Source organism: Cydia fagiglandana, chromosome 8, assembly GCF_963556715.1.
Source record: "Cydia fagiglandana chromosome 8, ilCydFagi1.1, whole genome shotgun sequence".
NCBI lineage: Eukaryota > Metazoa > Arthropoda > Insecta > Lepidoptera > Tortricidae > Cydia > Cydia fagiglandana.
Window position 1 is genome coordinate 19,061,959 of NC_085939.1, and position 22,145 is coordinate 19,084,103.

A 22,145-nucleotide genomic window follows, 5' to 3' on the forward strand; every position below is an offset into this window, starting at 1 on the left:
CCAGGATTCGATCCCGGGACCATCGGCTTCATAGGCAGGGTCACTACCCACTAGGCCAGACCGGTCGTCAGTCATCTATAAGAACGTGAATGCATATTTTTGAAAACGTACTCATGTTAATGGTAGTTCCTTGTGGTTTGGGAAGGGTGCTATGGAACGCTACCTATGTAGACACTCTGACTCCTTCTGACCTCACGGGAACTAGAACTAGTAACCAAGCAGGTGCGGCGGCTAAGGCGGCCGAAAAGCTCAAAGTCCAGACTCCCGAAGTACAGGGGTCTCGGCCCTGAGTACCATTTGGACCCTTGGCCCGTCCGGTCCCAATGCTCTACAACGTTTAAAAGGGCTATCAAAAAGGCTGGTCGACTTCACTGGTGACCGAAGAGCTGGCAGCTTTCTCGCACAATGTATTAGCATCGTAATACAGCGGGGAAATGCTGCCAGCGTCCTCGGCACCATGTCAAAGGGGCTCAATTTCTTAGATATATTTTAATTTGTATTTATTTATTTTATAGATAAGTTAGTTTTTTTTATGTACCTGAAATAGAAAATAAACATGTTCTTGGTGTTATCTATACCGCCCAACAAGCCTTCAATAATTAATTAATTAATCCTTACCTGCTATTTTGACAAGTGACTAATGGCGTTAATATTCATAAAAGCTTTTCAAGTCTAACAAGCCCTTGATAGAGTTAAACCAAACTAACGGCTCGATTCGGAAAATGAATTAGATTTCTACTAGACTTCAACAAGTTAAGTATGGATAATTTAAAGATATTTGTAAGATAGGTATGTTAAATTTGACGTTTCCGCGATTCTGGAGGTCCTCTTGAACGATTTCGACAAGTTATGACTTAGATATCCAAGTCACATCTATTCAATATCTAATGTAGATAGATCTAGTTGATCTCTAAATCGTCTCTAGATCTTGTGATTATCTCGAAATCCGAATAGGCCTGTAAGTTGGCCGCGATCTTGATAGCACAGACTGTGCAAATGTTATTTAAACGTCATAATTTCTGAGTATCCACAACACAAGCCTTCTTAAGCGTCGTGGGGCTTAGTCAATTTGTGTAAAATGTCCTAGAGTCGCACCAAACAAAGTCTGCAGCGGATTTGATAGCCCACGCAGTGTAAGTGTTATGTATACGTCATAATTTCATAGAAGTTTGACGTTTAAAATGACACTTGCACTGCGTGGGCTATCAAAATCGCTGCAGACTTTTTACGGTCTGATTATATCTCTTTCTTCAATCGGTCCCTCATTGCTGAGGATTGTGACTCCGTTTGATTCCGTCAACTAGTTGTCTCGATCTGGTGGAGTGCGTCGCTGACGGGTATTTTTAGTTCCTCCGCTGTTTGGTCCGACCATCGTTTGGGACTTCTACCCCTAGGCCTTTTTGTCCTTATAGGTAATATTTATTCATGTCCTATTTATTTACAGTGTGTTACTGACCAATGGGGCTTTAAATCCAGGGCTCGATTCTACTCGCTAAACTGAGCTACTTTTATTATGGCACCAACCCCGAAATCCCGAAACTATTTTAACTTTTTCATACATTTTGGCTGCTCAGATGTCGACGTTTTCTATGGAAAAGCCAAAAAATTTTCCCCGATTTAAGGGATGGTCCCATAGTAAAAGTAGCTCAGTTTAGCGAGTAAAATCAAGCCCTGGAATTAAAGCCCCGTGGTCAGACACATACTGTATAGTTTCATAGAAGTTTGATGTTTCGAATAACACTTGCAGTTCTCTAATAGTGGTACAATAAAAGTAAACAAAATGGTTTGTTTCAGCGCAAGGATGCGTGCGGGGGTGTGGTGCGTGGCGCTCGCGCTGCTGGCGGTCGGCGGCGCTCTCCGACCCACTCAGGTATGTTGCCCTCCTTGTTTCGGCTACTTATCCCTTTAAGGGATCTCTTCCAGTTAACCTTTGAGCAATTGAGAGAGAATTGGAGACGGTAGACATCCGTACTGTACCAACAGCGACAGCAATAACAGCAACAGCTTAAAATGTTATTGTTAAGTTTAAGTTTCTACCTCCCAAGCCTACAGACCCTGCGTGTGTAGTCAAACTTGTATATACCTACTTAGAAAAGTAAGTAATTCTCGGATATTTTTATGTACAAAACTGTAAACCAAATATCAATTCGTTAAGTAATCTATCTCTCAATAATAATTCAAGTAGGTAGGTATAATCCACACTTATTAATCAAAAACAAAACACACTCGCATGCACATACCACGTTTTAACATAATGATCAATTTACTCGAATTAACAATTATAATTCTAAATATCACGTACAAAATTGCGTGCGCGTTAAATTGGCTGTTACACTTCATGAAACTGTCGTATCTCTTCAACATTATCTTGAAAGAAGAGCCTTATTTTGTACAAGTTACGGTTGATTATTGATTGCGCGTTAATCTCAAATACGGTGTTGGGAGAGTAATCTGAATAAATGAAGATCAGAGTAAACGGCCTATAGAAAGTGGGGTTGTTGATCTGGTGCTTAGCCAATATGCCAATCGTTAACGCTCCGTAGCGTAGTCATATCTCTCTATCACACTTCCACCGTTGCGTTTCGTTCGCTACGCAGCGTAAACGATAGGTATCTTGGCTCGCAGCCTAGTCGTTACAATAACCAACGCACAAGTCAAAACCATAAATGCGTCGTCAGAATTGTTGTAGATTTAAAGGATAATATCGAAGTCATGATACTCATGAGTTTTTCTGACTGGACTCAACAGTATTGTTACTCCTCCTTTCTCATAGGGCTCATAGGGCCTACCGCGAACCACGTTCGACGTGTTGCCTCTCTGTCGCACTTGTAAATTCGTACGTAAGTGTGACAGGGAGGCAACATGTCGAACGTGGTTCGCGGTAAGCCCTCAGCATTTCTCCGAGCAATTATTAGGGCTGGGGCTGGCACAACTTGACGTCCCTTTACATGCACGACCACAGATAAGATAATGTAATGACTTGAATTTTGACAAGCCTAAATAGCCGAAAGGGATGGGTGCCATACATTACAAAGGGACAGCATGATTCTTCCCTGAATCGCTGTCAAACTACGGTTTTGTATGAAGTTTCTGTACGGTACTATTATTTTTATTCTGTGGTAGTCCATAGTGTGAACTAGCAATTGTACACCTTATTGTTAAGATATTAAGGTCCTCCGATGATCAGAGGGTTCTGGTAGTATTTTCATTTGGAATTTCACTGCGTTAATTCATTCGATGCGGCCGGTACGGTTCAAATATGATTAAATCAGTGTTTACTATTATGTCATTCCGGAGCAAAACGTTACGTATTCTTAGCTAATTGTTATTTTACGGAATTTCTCGTACTGAGTTCTAGAAACAGCGTTTCGAATAGGTTCATGGGGTAAATTTTGTCGTTAGGAGCACCGTAAAATCAGGTAACTTTAGTCCACAAGTTACATCTATGGCCCAAGTTCAAGTTCCAGTAATATGTTGTTTGCTGGCTATGGATGAGGTCTTGGTGGCTCAGATGGCAGAGTGCTGGAGTATCGATCTAGAGGCCGTGAGTTCAAATCTCACCCAATACAGTAATTTTTCCACTTTTAAATTTATTCTAAGCTTAATAGCATCGTTCGCAGACGTTTCTGCTTGTTAAAAATTAAAATTCCAGTAAAATATGTAGAAATATTTTTCAAATTATAATGAGTACGTATCTAATATAGGTACCACAAACTCATTGCCTGTAAAATGAGTTTCTTTCCGAGGTTTTCTCGAGGAATTATTTAGAAATTTTTCAAAAAAGTAGTGTACAGATTTTTTTAAGGCTTGGCACATGTTGATAGGCAGAGTGATGGCAGGTGGACTAAAATGATAACAGAATGGTGGCCGCTTTCGGATGAAAGAAGCCACCATGGCATGCATGTTGGCTCGTTGGGTGGACGACATCCGGAAAATTGCGGGTCACTTCTGGATGAGATTAGCTCGGGACCGGGACAAGTGGCGCTAGAGGCCTATGCTCAGCAGTGGGCGATAAAAGGCATATATTATCATTATGGTGATATTGATGATGATGTTGGCATCCCTGAAGTTGCAGGCGTCCTCATACGATGACCGCTTCCGCTTACCATCAAAGGTAATATTATTCTTATTTATACATACACAGTGTACATAGACTTTGTTATTTAGGCAAAGATAGTGAAGTTGAAGTTTGAAGTGTAAAATTTTCACTTATTTTCTTAAGTACAGCAATAAATATTGATCTTCTATTTTACACCTTAAAATAAGACTCGTAAAAATAAAAGTATTAACAAAATAATTAAACTTGCTATTATATATGCTTGTTTATTACCGACGTGGTACTAATAACTTTACTGCTTAAAACATAACCTCTAAAAAAACTCATAATAAGTTAAGAAATTTTCTATACTTTTTCCAACCTGTCTACAACTGGATTAATGTTCATACTTTACGGAACATAAATCATAGTAAACATCATTAACCAATCTGTCGATTAAGTATTTCCATCATCTATACGTTAACCGAAAATAAATCTTAACCCAAAGATTTAAGGTTCATTAATGGTCAGTAGTTGTTGTTAAAAATGATATGAATGCATGTATACTTTCGATTATAGCATGACCAATTGCGCTCGAAAGCGAGTACAGTCGTCATCAGATATATCGGAGCGGCCGAGGTGCTCAAAATATCTGAACACGCCTCTATTGTCAAGGCGTTAGAGTGCGTGTTCAGATATTGTGAACACTTTGGCCGCTCCGATATATCCGTTGGCGACTGTACATAATATTGGCAGCCGTTGCTGTTCAACAGTGTTATTGACATTCTAAAGATAAAGCGGATTATACAGGATGAATTTTAGGGCCATAGTCTGCGTAGTGAATTTAAGTAAAGGTCATACTGAACAACTTTTATTATGGAACCAATGCGCGAAAAAAATTTGGCTGTTTCATACATTCCGGCTGATGTGACGTCGCTGATTTCTTGATTTCTATGGGACATATTATAATAAAAGTCACTACGTGGCGTATGAATGGTGGTTAAAATTTTGCCCCGTATAATTATTATTTCTTAACTTAATATTAGTATTATTACTTAATTTAGGTAAAATTATAGCACTTGATTATACAAATTATTTAAGCCCCACAGTAAAGCTTAATAAATATTTTTTAATATTAATTGTTACTAACCCTTATTGGCCATTGTTGTCTTTTAATAAATAAATTAAATTAAATTAATAAGAGTAACATTCAATTTCTGACCGCAGCTGCACTACTAGTACGAACGCGTCGGTGTTATTGTCAATTCCATAGTAAAATGAATGGTAGTGCTGCTGTCGTTGGTAAAATGGACTGTGTGACTTGTGTTGTAGTACTACTATTTAAATATTTAGGTACATAGATAGAGTGCCCCACCCATGATTGGCTTGCGACTCCGACATAACTCCGACTTGTTTGCCGACGAAAGTCATAAACTTGTTAAAGATTTTTTACGTTTTTGCGAACAAACATCCAATAGCTAGCTTATTAATCGCTCTATTATTACTTAGGTACTTAATTTTTCTACTTAATTTTACAGTGCATTGGTGTTAGCTGTAATGCTGTAAAATTTAATTTCAATAAATATCAAATATCAAATGATTGAGGATCCGTGCTTATCACAATAAATTCCCTTGCCAGGATTCGAAACCGGGAGCATCGGCAGTCATAGACACTACCAACTAGGCTAGAAGACCGTTAGTAATATTTATAGTCAATATGTTGCCCTCTCTATGAAGTATGATTTAGCACTAGGGACTAGCAGCGCAGAAGCACCTAAGATATTAAGTGGCCCATTCATGCACCTAAGCACGCTATTAGTGATTGCGATTCACGGTAATTTAGTTTGACATTACGCCAACTTAAGAGACGCCTGCGTTTAGGTAAATTGCTGTATTTCGTCTCTGTACGTCGAAACCTTATTTATGAGTTAAGGATGACTCACGCTAGACCGGGCCGTGGCCGGGCCGAGGCGCCCGAATCGTCATTTAAGGTGATTACGTGGTACTTTCCATAGAAAACGAATCGCCAGGAACTCTGGCCCGCCTCCGGCCCGGCCCCGGCCCGGTCTAGCGTGAGTCATCCTTTATGTGGATCATGAGCACCTCTCCCGTTGGTTTTCATTATACCTCAAGATTCAGATATCCTCAAGAGATTCATCTTTTGACAACCGTAAAGGTCTAAAAAGAGCAAAAATTTTAAAAAATCTAATGCACCTTGCACTTGGTTTTTGGGTCATACTTAAAATGTATTAACTGAGGTTTGAGTGGAATATACATGGTGGCTAAAAAAGTTTTGGGATTATACTGAGCAACTTTTATGGGACCCACCCCGATATCGCAAAAAAAAAACTACGTACCCTCCCATAGAAAATGGAGCAGGTAAAATGTATGAAACAGCCAAATTTTTTATTCACGATTTCGGTGTTGGTTCCATAGTAAAAGTTGCTCAGTATAATCCCAAAACCTCCCTAGCAACCGGAATGCAGTTATTTTTTAGCCAGCCTGTATGCATAGGTAGGTATGTAGGTATAATTTAGTCCCAGGCTGCCAATATGCCAAATTCTGCAATATTTGGCAGCCCCGGCCATTACAAAATGTATCATCAAGTCAGCACGGCACCTCAAGCTAGCGTGCGACGTGCGGTCACTGACTTATACCTACTTACACACTTACGTGTATTGCTCTAAACATGGAGTGTTGTGAGAGAGAGATTATATTTTTGACATCTTTCAACGGACTTGTAGGAAGTGTCCTTTAGTAATGTAGAGTCAGACCAAGATAAGTCTGCAACGAGTTTGACGGCACAAGCAGTGCAAGTGTTATTTAAACGTCATAATTTCATAGAAGTTTGCATTGCGTGTGCTATCAGAATCGTTGCAGAGTTGTGACTATCAGGGTGTAAGTAGGTATAGACGTCAAGAGAATTTCTAAATAAATTGAGAATGTGAAAAATCGGCCTATCTATAATTCGGACACTAACCACTTTCAACAATATCATAAATCCTGGACATATCTAACTTTTGCTCTTTCCTCGCTCTTTTGTAACTGGAATACCGAATTAAAACTATCAGAGCGCATCAGCGCAAACACATAATAAATAATAGTACTAGATACAGAAGATTCACTCTCTAACAAAACGCGTCTGATACATATAGGACATATATTTACTCGTATTATTTATTTATTGATCAAATAAGTAACACAGCATTACAGTATAAAACCAAGGCACTGACCGCTAGGTGGCGACAGCGCCACGCGCGGCTTTTGGCTAATAGTCACCAAAATTAGTGTTGGACGGATGTATTTGTATAAATTGTATTATAGCTAACTGTTGCAAAGCGACGAAATCGCGGAGTGAGCCTTGCCTGGCGTAAAGGAGATTTGAGTTCCCTGCCTTCCCTGTAGTGTATCAACACCGGTACTTATACATACTCTATCGCTGCGCGGATATCTTAGCTCCACACTTTCCTTTTTGTTTCTTTCTATTAGCCTATTTGCGTATTCCAATGCTGGACAAAGGCCTCCCCTCTCCCTTTCTAATCCTTCCTGTGCTGAGCTTTAAGGGTTAAAAATTGGCTTGAGGTTAAAAAATATATTGGCTATATAGTCTGAGCTCGGTAAGCAAATGTAATAGCACTCATGATTACCTACTATTGGGGTTTCAATTGATGTTTAGCGGTTTGAAACTGAGTTTTAATGCTCTTTAGACAGAACAGTTGCTGGTTGTGTCAGTAAACTAGGCGTTACATAATATAGAGATACGAAAAATTGTAACTTTATACATAGCCTCTCTTCCTAGCCCCTATAGTAACCTATAGTCGGTAAGGAGGTAGAAAGTGTGTCAAAGGACTGTCTCATTTCATAATAGACAGAGAGAATCATACTAAGTACCTAATCATTGAAACTAAGTACCTATGTCTTTGGAAGCAAGCACCAAACTGGCTGGTGTCGGTACTTCAGTAGATGTTATGCTAATTCATTAGCATTAATTCATTAACATATTAACCGATAATGATACTTATAGACGACATTATTGACTTGATATTACGGGTATACCCTCGTAAGTCCCCGTATACTTGTATTGTATAAATTAAATTCGAGTTTGGAACTCTTAAAGAAATAAAAGAAAGTTCCAAATTCAAAAGCGCCAAAATTGCCCTAGGTCTTACGAGGATATCTACATATTTTTGCCTCTCACTCCGTCTCGATATTTCTGACCTGGACACCTGGCTACCAGCTATTATAAAGGCATTAACAGTTTTATAAAGTTGACAAACCAAATATCTCCGTGCCGCATTTGACCTATAGTCGACCTTCGGGGTACAATTATAATTAGTTCGACTTATTATCAAGATCCGGTAGCCATTGACAGTCGATCTTGATACTTCAATATTCTTTTGTCTGTATTATGAATTGAATACCTTCTAATTTTTCTAGAGTAAAATGAGTGAAATGGTAACAGTTTATGTAAAATTATATATATTTTGAGTTGTTGATGTATTGTTATTATTTTTGCTTGTATGTAAATTCAATGTTGACGTGTAAAAGTGCCCTTGTGGCCTATTTGCAGTTGAAGAAGTTGAAGATACGTAGGGATTAAAAGTGGCTCCAAATGGTTCGTGTAATATTATAATACATGACCGCTGTGTCGCCAGTTCTCTTCTTTTGAACTTGGCTTGACACGCTGCCGCGTCTCTAGATGTCACGGGGACCAACATTGACCGCGAGGAGTACTTACCATTTCATCATCATCATATCAGCCCTTTATCGCCCACTGCTGATGAGCATAGGCCTCTCTTCTAGTACGCCACTTGTCCCGGTCCCGAGCTAATCTCATTTAATGACTTACCATTTTATGACAACTAACATATTACCGTTTGCTCAAAAACGGCACATATTACAAAAGTTACGTTACGTTAACAGCGGGTATCGAGTACCGAGTCGGAACGAATGCTATTGCAGTATTTCTGTGTCAATGGCAATGGCTTTTTACACGATTGTACGTTTTTAATAGTTTCTAGGGTAAATCTATAGGCAGTGTTGACATCTTTAAGCCCGCTACAGACGGAGCGATAACAACATTCCAAAAGATATAGCAAGTCATCTTACGATACGTTGCATGCTGGGCATTTTCGCGAGAAGAGATCCAATGAACTTTTTCTAAAACAGGTAAATTTAATGTTTATTTTCTACTCATAATCACGACTCATGATCTCTTTCGATCCTACTAGAAAAAAAAGCGTCCCAAATTTTGTTTTTCCATCCGTAACCACATTTCAAACACCTTGAACGACGGTTACAAAAATTAAGTGGAGAGGAAGTAAAATTACTGAAAATTTTGGGACATTGTTTTTCCTCTTACCTTTTTTCTCTTAGATTTAAAGAGGTCGTTTTTCTGAGAAGAAAAATATTAAATTTACCTGTCTTAGAAAAAAAGTTGATTGGATCTCTTCTCGCGAAAATGCCCAGCTGTAATATGGCTCGGTATATTGCAATATATTTTGGTATATTTCGTCTCTCTCACAATGTAGGTGCTAGACAGATGTTCGTGCTAGTTTACTTAAAAACTTGCTTCACTTTCAATACCTACATGATGGTCAGATAAACTCATATCATAGGTATATTACAAAACCTACATATAAGTTGCCTTACCTCTCATTTCGAACCTAGCTTATATACCTAGGTAATATACGTGTAGCAACTCATCAGTCAAAAGTAAGAGCACCTAACAATACCGATGTTATCACGGTCACACGCGGTTTCAAAAGTTTTATTCCTTTCATTTTTAAATGCAATCGGTGATTCAATAAAATGATACTTTCATTTTGCCAATTCTCAGAGACGTTTGAGAGATTTGATATTTTAAATAACATCTGTTCGACGGTTCAATTTCATATCCTAGATTTGCCCGAATTCGTTAAACCGATTCGCGATTTTAGTACGAAATCGGTCAGGATGATTGGTAAGTAAGGCCCCCCCACATCTAGCGTCTTTCGAGCGTCGGCGTCTGGTCAGCGCTATGGAAAATGACGTCGCTGCGCAGTTGCGTCGAGCAGCGGTCATAGAGTTGTAGACGCCGACGCTCGAAAGACGCTAGATGTGGAAGGGGGGGGGGGGCTAAAGGGGCCCACAGATTACTAGTTTGCCGGACGATATCAGCCTGTCAGTTATGTACGGCTGTCCAATTTTTTGTTTAACTCACAGCCTGATATCGTCCGGCGAACTGGGCTATAACCGTGAAAATCGAAGTTCGCAAATTGTGGGGATTTTTCTCTGTCACTATAATTACGCCTTCATTGGAGTAAAAGAGAAAGATCCCCGCAATTTGCGAATTTCGGTTTTCGCGGTAGCCGCTCTGGATGACTCACGCTAGACCAGGCCGAGCCGATTTCCCAGATAATTATTCATTATCGGATTGTGCGCCGCGCAAACTATCAAATGTTTGATATTAACCCGTTCAAAAGTAGGTTAAATCTAATAAAGTACAGGCGCCTTAGTTCATTAACAGTGCGCAGCTGGACTTATTTAAATACCCGGCTGTTTGACCGAAGGTGCAAATTAAAATAGGCCTTGAGGCGGCCCTACTGTAGGCAGTTTATTTACTTGAATAGAATATTCACTAAGTAGTTATATACCTACCAGAATATAACAGTAACACTCTAAAGAGCCCTTCAACGCGCACACTAGCGCCACAGCTAAATAATCGTGATTATTTAAATTTAACGAAAGATATTGAAAAAAGGGGGCCGCTACGTACTGTATTGTGTATTTAAGTACCTTTTGAATACATCAGACTACTGATTTAAACTTTCACGATTATTTAACATTATGAAACTACACAACGGGACTTAATCGCGTATTTAAGTTTTAAGATTTACATCAGACTAGTTTTTATGTTGCTGGATTCGTCAATCTATGCGTCCAAAGTTAAAACGGCCGTTTTTGTTTTGAGTTCCTAGATCGACGAAACCAGCAACACAAAAACTAGTTTGATGTATTCAAAAGGTACTTAAATACATAATACAATACGTAGCGGCCCCCTTTTTTCAATATCTTTCGTTAAATTTAAATAACCACGATTATTTAGCTGTGGCGCTAGTGTGCACGTTGAAGGACTCTTAAGAGTACTCAGTATCGCGTACAGACAGACAGACGCGGCTATTAGGCGGACCAAAGCCATGTCCGATTGCTTTGTTTTCAACAACCAGAAAAATACTTTTATACTCGTATTAATTACAATATCTGGGAGAAGACATATAAAAACTCAAAAATGCGCGTTTTTCCAGACATAAGACCTAGTAGCAAATCGATTTTACGCCCCCGAAAATCCCCATATAGATAATCTCATCGAAATCGTTAGAGCCGTTTCCGAGATTCCAAAAATATAAATAACATTATGTACCTAAATAAATACATATACGAGAATAGCTCGTTTAAAGATATAAGATGTACTTAAATATTCGTGTCAGGAGTTTATATAACTGCACACTGTTATAAAAATGCGTTATAGTATTCTCTTTGGAAAGCCAACTTTGCCAGTAGAAATTCGCTAGAAATTAAAAAAATGTAGGCGCGAAGAATCGATCTCCTACAAGAATTTCGCGCCTTTTTCTACTGACAAAGTTGGCTTGTCAGATAATATTATGCGTATTCAGATGCATCTGTTAACCAGTCAAGGCAGTCACGCTGTCACGTTACTTTCTTGTCGTCGTCGACATGTTATTTATTGTGAATTAATAAGGCCCAGCCATATCACTGTCGCTATCACTATACAGACGCATAAGTAATAAGGACTGCTTATTTACAAACTTTGATACGCACTTAAATACTATTATATCATATATAGGTACCATTAAGTAGTGTGATCGGCAGTGTTGTTGCTTAAATAAATATACAGGATTAGTTATTAAATACAAATAGGAACAGAAATTTACAAACTTATAACTATTAGGTAAATATAAAAATTAAGGGTATTACATGCTATTAGGCCATAGGTACCCGGCCAAATGTACCTAGCACGCTGCTGGCGTTTCCTCTTAGTTAATTAGTTAGGATTAGTTAATTTATCACTTAACGGGTCCACAGAATATCAGTTTGCCGGACGATATCAGCCTGTCCGTTGTTCGGAGCTGTCAAATTTTGCGATAATTTGATTGAACATGAATTGAACCCAATCGGCGTGATTCGTGAAGTGAATTAGAGATTAACTAGATACGATATAGTAAAGATATGTGACGTCCCATGGGTTAAGGTACCTTATCGCGGTTGGCGCTTACGGTATTATTACTATTATTAACGCTGCTCCAATATTATTGCTGCGCTATGCGACGTAAGCGCCAGCCACCATAAGGTACCTTTTTCTTGGAACGTGACATATCTTCATTTATCGTATCAAGTGAATCTCTAATTCATTTCCCGAATCGCGGCACCAGACACCATAAGGTACCTTTTGCAATGGAACGTCACATATTTTTACTATTTCATATCTAGTGAGTCTCTAATTCATTTCCCGAATCGGGCCGAATGACTGTTTTGGACGCTGCACCGCCCGCCCGGCACGCGGCACCGGCATCGCACGTACACCACCGCGCTCCGCGATTGTTGCGCCATCTAGGGTCCTACTCCTAAATTGATTGTTAAATACTTTACGCTATATAATTTCTAATTTAGCAAGAACCCTAAGCGCCACTTGGATCCTTCCACTAACCCGGGGTTAACCGGTTAAACCTGGAGTTACAATGGTTACCAGTACAATTCAGATTTTACACTGGATTAAAGGTTTAACTGCTTAACCCCGGGTTAGTGGGATGGTGCAAGTGGCCCTAAATGGCATAACAGTCCCATCCCGTGTGGTCTCTGTACGAGTAAAACACTGTTTTAGCTGTCTTTATTATTTTAGTTGTCTTTATCATGAATTAATCAGTATCGCCATTTCACTATCGCTACCACTGGCTACAATGACCGGTATTCGTGACGTCACTGTGACGTTTAATTAGTTCGAGAGAAAGTATCACTGTTTTAGCTATATTAATTAATTATTCGTCTGTATTAAGAATTTAAAGTAGCTTGCGTCATTTCACTACCGCCATATTTTTAAAAAGTTTAGATTCAGACCAAGATGAGTTTGCAACGAGTTTGAGAGCACACGCAGTGCAAGTATTATTTAATCATTTAATTAATCATTGCAATCATGTACAACATTATAAGTATACAAGGTACACACATATGTGAACATGAACCCGGAGAGGGTATAGCAATTAGTTTTAATCTTATACTAAAATCTTATTACAATAAATGCTCGTAGTTTATATTACAAAAAACAACGTCAAACTTCTATGAAATTATGACGTATAAATAACACTTGCACCGTGTATGCTATCAAAATCGTTGCAGATTTTTCTTGGTCTCTAATACCGTTTGGATTCAAACCACGCCAGTATTGTTTCAGCAATGCAGCCGACAGCAATACGGCTGGAAACGTCAAAAGGGTCATTAATTAAGGTGACAGTCCATTTCCAACGACAGCTGCATTACTGTTCATTTTACTATTTAAATTGACAATGACAGCGACGCGTTCAGTACCGGTTCAGTGCAGCTGCGGTTAGAAATGGAATGTTACCATTAGAGACATTTATATCCAATATGACGCTTCCTGTAGTAATGCAGTCAGCAACAGTAACGGCCCGCTACAATGTTGTTGCAGTGATTAGGCTGTTGTCAAATTCCAAACGGTAGGTACCTCTAGAAAGAACTTTAGAATAGTTATTTGTTTTACAAGGGGGCAAAGTTGTTGTTTAACCGCTCGTGCTAATATTGATACCCGAGCAAGCGAGAGATTCCAAAAATGGAATCTTGAGCGTTGCGAGGGTTTCAAAGCACTGGGGTTAAACAAAATTTGCCCCCGAGTGAAACACAAAATTTTTCACCACACCAACCCGAAACAAATTTTAAATGTAAAATATCAAACAAAATCAAACCAAATCAAATCAAAATGAATGTTATTAAATATTTGTCATCCAAAATCATAATTTAAAAGTCAATTCTACCAGCAAACATAAGAAACTAACTCAAAATTTGCATTTGTTTACTTTGTCTCACATGTGAATAAAATGCAACTTTGCTATCAGTTTTCGAAGTGCAAAGTAAGTCTTTCCGAGCTGGTGTGGTGAAAATATCTTTTCAGAAGTAGATAAGCACGACGTTCCATGTTCTTAATATTATTAATACCTAATCACTTTTGGCATTTGTAAGATCATGTTCTTTTTTTATCTTTATAATTTATACCAGATAGGTATATCGGTGCGGCCTAGGTGCTCTCAAATATCTGAACAAGCCTCTATTGTCAAGGCGTTAGACTGCGTGTTTAGATATGTTTGAGCACCTCGGCAGCTCCGATATATCTGGCGGCACCTGTAGGTACCTAAACAGGAAGTTATCGCACTTAATTATTCGTTATGTACACTTTTGAAGATCATCATATTAAATTAGTTTATCGTTTTATTTTATACCGGATATAGTACCCGATAAAGATCTTGAAAGATGTTTCCTTCTGCGAAGTTTTTTTAATTGTAAAAATAAACTTTCCTTAAGAGCAATGCGACCGGGTCACTATGTACGGAAATTCCATAAGCTGTGACCCGTTTTAATGGCTCTTGGGTGTAGTGTATAATTGACAATAATTGTATATCATTGAATCCATGACGATTAAGTACGGTATTTGTGACGTCGCTGTGACGTATTTAATTGGTTTGGGTGAAAGTATCACTGTTTTAGTCGCCGTATCCGGTAAGCTACTGTTTTGAATCAAAGGGAATTTATCATTACGTAATGTTACTTAAAACGAATAAAATCTGAATACTCTACCTACAAAGTCTGCGCAGAGTTAGCCTCTATAGGCTCTATACCCAATGCGTGAACGTTGTTCGGAACTGTCAGTTGTTCGGAACTGTCAAAATTTTGTTCTAACTGACAGGCCAATACCGTCCGGTGGACTGTTAATCAGTGGGCCCCTAGTTATTGTATATCAGAAATATAACATAGAACTCAACAAATATTTTACTATACCTACAGGTAAAATTTATCCATTTACATCTATTTATTAAAAATATGCCGTTAAACGTTACTTTACCGTCCCTAGCCCTTAACTATAAAAAATGTAGGTTTTGCCATATTTTCACTTTATTAGTACAATTTTCCGGTCTTGTGCACGTCTCATACGAGCACACACAACATAAAAACCCTTCTAAAGCGATTACTATTCACGCATCGTTTTAATATTAACCCGTTAACCGCTAAAGACGTCAACAGACGCGCGCGACGACAGCCCAATATCAACCTTCGTCCATTCCGACAAGATTCACAATCACGTGTCGCGCACGATAGGCGTGCCTTCAAAGAGTTATGGCCATTACGATTCACACATTGTTTAAATATTAAGCAAAGGAACAAGTGAAAGAGACAGGTCGTCCGTGTCATATTGTTCTATAATTTCTTTCATACGAATGTCGTAAGCGACGCAGACATGTAGCTATGTAGATATCGCATGTGCCGCGAGTTGTGTGAATACCACTTAAATATTTTCATGACGTTCCGTTGAGTGTTTAGTCGATCAATAAACGTAGAATGCCAATAATGGGATTAAAATTCCAATAATGCGATTAAGGTCGTATCGGTTCGGAAATACTGCGGGTGACAGTTCATAGAGAGAAGTTTCTGAAGTGAAGATGAAACCCAGTCACACTCTGCCTAGTCTGTAGGTAGTTGTACCTTCTGTACTGTCTATAGTTAGTGTCTATAGCACTGTCCCGGACCCGGGTAGGTATGTCCTTAAACTACGTCCAGGACCCGGCGGGTATGTCCTTAAACCACGTCCAAGACCACCGGTGGACGGGCAGCAGCGTCCCTCAAATTCGGTGTACTCGACTGCGATCGCCAACCCGCCTGCCAAGCGTGGCGATTATGGCATTCACCCCCCAAAAAAAGGGGGAGGCGTATGTTCAGCAGTGGACGTCTTATGGTTGAGATGATGATGATAGCACTGTCTACACCTCATTGGCCTATTACAGACTATACAATAGCAGTGTCAGGTAGGGAAACAACGTTTTTCGTGGCTGTGTAAGCCAATACGGAAGCGGCAAACACGACCACCAGCCTGGCAGGCGTAATGTGCCCGTGGTGGCCGTGGTGAACAGGTGTCGGGCTGAATGTACCTATATATCTGTGGTATACCTTCCCACATACGTCCTTTTAAACTATAAAGGCGTTACAATGCGCACGCGCAATGAATAGTAAGCGTTGATCGCAGCTTTCGCGCAACAATAGGATCAACATCTTCATACATTACGACAATGGATCATACATACAAATTGTTGCCCCTAATCCGAGGTCATTTAATATCTTTGGGTCAATACCTACAATACCTACATAAGTACATAATTTTATACTGTGAATTAATTATTCTTAAGGTAAATCTTAAACTATGTATAAAATATGTTAAAAAAGGGTCACAGGTTTAAAGTCGAAGATTTCTTGACATGTTCGCCAAAGCGTGCTCGTTCAAGCTCCTCATTAAGGATGACTCACGTTAGACCGGGCCGTGTCCGAGCCGGAACTTCCGGCGCATCGTTTTCTATGGAAAGCATCACGTGATCACCTGTCGTGTCATAGAAAAGTAAGCCCCGGAAGCTCCGGCCTGGACACGGCCCGGTCTAACGCGAGTCATCCTAATTCCTTTCGTACCGGTGGTCATCTTATACCAACCACCTATTTACATACATCCCCTTCAAAATTGACTAAAAATTGTTTTCCCTTATTTTAGTAATCATAAGCCATACACTACTGCACGCTTTTATTCACTAAAAATTGTATAATAAATAAAAATTTGTGACACAAAGGGTTAAGGAGCAAAACCTACCGAGAAATCTTTAACTTTAATAAAGTGACCCGCATTAAATTTGATGTGTCTAGATCCAGTCTGTCTGGGTCTCGCGGAAGTTTACTTAAATCTTAAAGTTTTAGACCAAACAACTTTCTAAATAAATGGACGGTAGTATAATTATTATAGTTAAGTATCGATAAAATCATTAAATGTGAACGAAATATAGTTGTAACCACTCTGACCAATAACGTATTGTGACGCCCGCATCCTCTCACTAAATGTGACCTAATAGGTCACAAATTATATAAAACGTATGCAATGCACTATTATGCAGTTAGAACAGCGAACACATAATGGATTAGGTACCTACATTTGAAATCGTTCTTATCGATTTGAAATAGGATGCATTAATTTTAATGATGATAAATGATACCTAAGATTTGTAATATGAAGTGAATGGTGCCGAATGGTTAGGTAAAGTGCCTTATGTATAATGTTTTTGATATTAGGAAATTGCATACGGTATCTGAGTAAATTATTATATTTACCCCCTTATTCATAAACGCGCTATAAACAGTATAAACCGCTATGAGCTAATAATAGTTTGCTTTATCTGTCATTTTGACTTATGTATTTGAAAGAAAGGGATAAAACATAATTTAATTACATCAGACGCGGAAAGTTTTATGAATAAATGGAATTAATTCCTGTCGCATACTTCTGTTGTTTCTCCAATGAATAAATAAATTAATTAATTGCGATCCCAGTGACTACTGAACTGCACATAAGTTCATTTTTATATGGAGTAGCTGTCACATAAAATGTTTGTAGATTTTTTTTAGAAGTTACTTAAGCACTTTTATTTATTTAGGCATGTAACATTTACTTAATTATTAAAAATACGGTAAAAACTCATTTGATAGTTTTTTTCTAAATTAGGCCCAAACAAAAGTGGCTTGAAATAAGAGATCTAGTCTACCAGATTATGCAACATAAGTTTTCACCCATAAATAAAAGACACAATTGTCATATAACAGAATCGGCCTAATCAATATCAAATCAGTATATTTTAAAGATTCGGAAGCCGCTCCGGAGATTAAATATTGCGCAAGACCAGATTAAAAGTTCACCGAATCTGCCGAGTGCTACTTCATGATGAGTTATAAAGAAATAAAATGCAATTACATCAATCAAATAGGAATCAATTTTATAAGGTAATTATAATAACTTAACTCGTCCGTTTAAGTACTTAAGCCTATGGATGACAGTTACAAAATGCTTTGATTGATTGATTGAAATTTGTTTTGTTCGTTTACGTCCAATAACAGTCTTTTTAGCATTGAATCATTCTTATAATGTTTAATATCTATTTTTGCATGCATTTGATGCAATTCAGAATTTAGTGCATTAGTTTTACATAATAAATGACCTATTAGGTCACCATTAGTGAGAGGATGCCCGGATGTGGCCACAATCACAATTTATCGGATCGTGTGGTTGCAGTTTAAATGTCGTTCACCTATTGATGTGCTTTTATTGATTCTATGTGTACCTGTCTGACCTGGTTAATCCCACGCAGATAGTAAAAAGCTTGCTAACTTACAGACATAATAGTTATGCAGTACATGGCATTTGAAATGGCAAATGTCATGATTAATGTCATTCAATAAAAATATGACGTTTATAATGCCAAACTTTGTTCTGTCAAAGTCGGTGCAAAACTTTGCATTCCGTCTAAGCTAACTAGCTTAGACGGAATGTTAACACTTTCGGTGCCGGGCGCCCCGTTTCCTGTACAAAATGAACACACATAAATTATCTTGGCAGTGAATGTGTTAACATATAGGTATACTGATGACATATCATGACAGTCATAACACTCTTTTCAGTCATCATCATCATCATCATTTCAGCCTATATACGTCCCACTGCTGAGCACAAGCCTCCTCTCATGCGCGAGAGGGCTTGGGCTATATAGTCCCCACGCTAGCCCAATGCGGATTGGGGACTTCACATACACCTTTGAATTTCTTCGCAGATGTATGCAGGTTTCCTCACGAAGTTTTCCTTCACCGAAAAGCTAGTGGTAAATATCAAAGGATATTTCGTACATAAGTTCCGAAAGCCGTGACGAGTGGCGAAAGACAGGGGAGGCCTTTGCCCAGCAGTGGGACACAATATAGGCTATTAAAAAAAAAAAGAAAAAAGTTCCGAAAAACTCATTGGTACCAGCCAGGATTTGAACCCCCGACCTCCGGATTGAAAGTCAGACGTCATATCCACTCGGCCACCACTGCTTCTTGCTGACTTGCTGCTCTTTACAGTAATCCTGATAAAATGGAACTTCTACACTTCTATAAAACAGAAGAATCAAGTTAAGACATAGTGATTAAGACCCAAATGTCTAAAAAACCGGGCAAGTGCGAGTCTGACGCGCACGAAGGGTTCCGTACCATAAAGCAAAAAAAAAAAACAAAAAAAAGCAAAAAAAAACGGTCACCCATCCAAGTACTGACCCCTCCCGACGTTGCTTAACTTTGGTCAAAAATCACGTTTGTTGTATGGGAGCCCCATTTAAATCTTTATTTTATTCTGTTTTTAGTATTTGTTGTTATAGCCGCAACAGAAATACATCATCTGTGAAAATTTCAACTGTCTAGCTATCACGGTTCGTGAGATACAGCCTGGTGACAGACGGACGGACGGACGGACGGACGGACGGACAGCGAAGTCTTAGTAATAGGGTCCCGTTTTACCCTTTGGGTACGGAACCCTAAAAAAGGATTTTACAGCCCCAAATTACAGTCAGCAGCAGAAGTTGCTAAGCGGGCCAGTTGTTCAAAATTACCTTGACGCGTTCTTTTTCTCTTAACAATAAAGTCGCGTCAAGATCATTTTGAACGCCTGGCCCGCTTAGCAACTTCTGCTGCTGACTGTACAATGAATTCAGTCGATCGACCAAATACGGAATCAAACAATGAAACAATTGAATGAAATCAAACAATTTAATAAGATTAGTTTTGTCACGCGTAAATTAATTGGACAAGGACAAGAAAAGCTGACTCCAAGTAAATAAGTAATAGGTAAATAAAGGTAGTTATAGTCTAGTATGTTTAGTTATTAGTTTATATTTATATTTAAGTTTAGTTTTTAATTAGTTTTATGTTTACAGACAATACATAAATACGAAAATGGTCAACAAAGATGATAGTAATGATGATGATGACAACATACTATTAATAAGAAACTATTATTTTAATTCAAACCCGCGACCGCTCCTCTTTGAAAGTCTCACATATTAAACATTTCGGCTACCGTTACTGCAATACTATCACTTTATGCAATAGTGACCTACTATTGTAACCTTCCCGTCTGTCGGACAGACGTAATCTGCCGACGATACACACAGACATGTCATGAATAATTGACGTTATCGTTCTACCTTGGCGTTGCTTGTAGCCTCCTTAACAGACCAATTCGAAAGTACACTGTCTAGTGAGATGTCTGACATCTGTTAAAAGGCGTGAGACATATGAAGGGTACGCGGAAAGTGACTAGTCCATTTTTTTGAAAAATGAGATTTTAATCTCAAAATGTAGAGCTCTCAATGAACTAGTAACAACTTCGGTTACCTGTGTAGTCATAAATATCTACTCCTTTCTCCTTACTTTAAAAACACCTATACACAAAATTAATATGGTTAATTATGTACATCGTTCCTTTCAAACCCCGATAACTCAAAATGTTGTCAGAGGGACTAGACATGTTCTTTCCGTGTACCCTTCATATGGTAACTAAATAACAAGATTGAAATATTCTGATGTCAGTGTAGGTACCTACGTTCAAATGGACCCACGGTCCTACAGCTCCCTATAGTAGGTACTATAGATATACTTAAAGCATTATTATTTTCTATCGTATTTTCACGGAAAATTACGAACGTGTCTTGCTTTTTCAGTCAGTCTCGGTACAAAAAGTACTGATATTTCACTAAACTAGCATGTCAAATGTAACGAACGTTTCCGAGAACATTCGATGGACAACAAATAAACACTACATCTGTAATTAACTATTTAAATTATGTTAAAAGGAACAGATTCGATTTGTTTTGTTTCATTCAATTTAAAAACAAAACATAATTAATAATTATTAAGTATAAAACCTAAGACAATGAGTTCATTAGAGTCTACTTTTAAATTATACTAATGAACGACCTACCCTTAGATTATGCGGTCTTTTTACAGCGTGTACCTATTTTGAAATTCGATGTGAGCGCAATGACCGCGACTACCGCGAGCCATCTTATACGCTCCGAGTGATCTGTTCACTTACATTATCAACAATTTAAATCATCGAATTAGTAACCAGCTAAATTTTGACCTTATTGCGCAAGATTGGGGTCTTCAGACAAGTGCTCGTCGTGACTACACTGGCCTAGATGCCTTAATGGATTATAAGTTACGAGGTATCAATATTACGGAGTTATTAGTTAAATTAAAAATGCCCACGTTACTACCTGAGGCGTTTTATGAAACCCAATCGTATGACCTAGCATTTTCGGGTGTTTAAAAATAAATCTATTTTATTACCAAGACCGCGCGGATCATCATATAGATACGTCCAAAACTGCGCTAACACTAATTCAACACAAAAAATAAAATATGAAAAAATAGCCAAAAACTGAACTAAACAAAGACAAAAAAAATGTTCTGCTTCCCTCAAGTTATATACAAATTTATTATACAGAGGTGGCGCTCCCGATCGCAATAGATAAGCGGCCTCTGTATCGGGAATTACGCGGAACGTATAAGACTCCCTTAAAATTAATAACCTAACACAACTAATAACTAAGGCGCTGGATGCGTGTCGCTTCCAACCGGTACGTGTGGAGGTCCATGGGGGAGGCCTATGTTCAGCAGTGGACGTCTTATGGCTGAGATGATGATGATGATGATGATGATCAACTAAATTAAGTACGTAATGAATGTAGATATACGTAAATAAATAAAGAAGAGTGACACTTAAGGCAGTTATGTATCTAATAGATATTCGTTTCGTACACTATAAGTAGTTGGTTAGGTTAGGTTAGTTATGTTGTGTTATGATTTTGTGTATTTCAATTTAACAATTAGCGTCTGCTTTTAAAAATACATTAAAATATTCACTAGTATAATTTGTTATTTTATAACTAATTAACCTGCCTACTTAATACGTTACGACAGCATAATAATT

The 22,145-nt window shown here is 38.4% G+C and overlaps 1 protein-coding gene across 10 annotated transcripts in view; it reads left to right on the forward strand.

Annotated features, from left to right (window-relative positions):
• The window catches only part of LOC134666738 (mucin-2-like), a 143,682-nt gene that overhangs the window by 25,144 nt on the left and 96,393 nt on the right, over window positions 1–22,145 (forward strand). For all 10 annotated transcript variants that reach the window (XM_063523990.1, XM_063523992.1, XM_063523991.1 and 7 more), the window contains one exon: window positions 1,795–1,870. In XM_063523990.1, coding sequence (XP_063380060.1) covers window positions 1,802–1,870 — 69 coding nt within the window. In that variant the 5' untranslated portion in view covers window positions 1,795–1,801. The remainder of the gene's footprint in view (window positions 1–1,794; window positions 1,871–22,145) is intronic.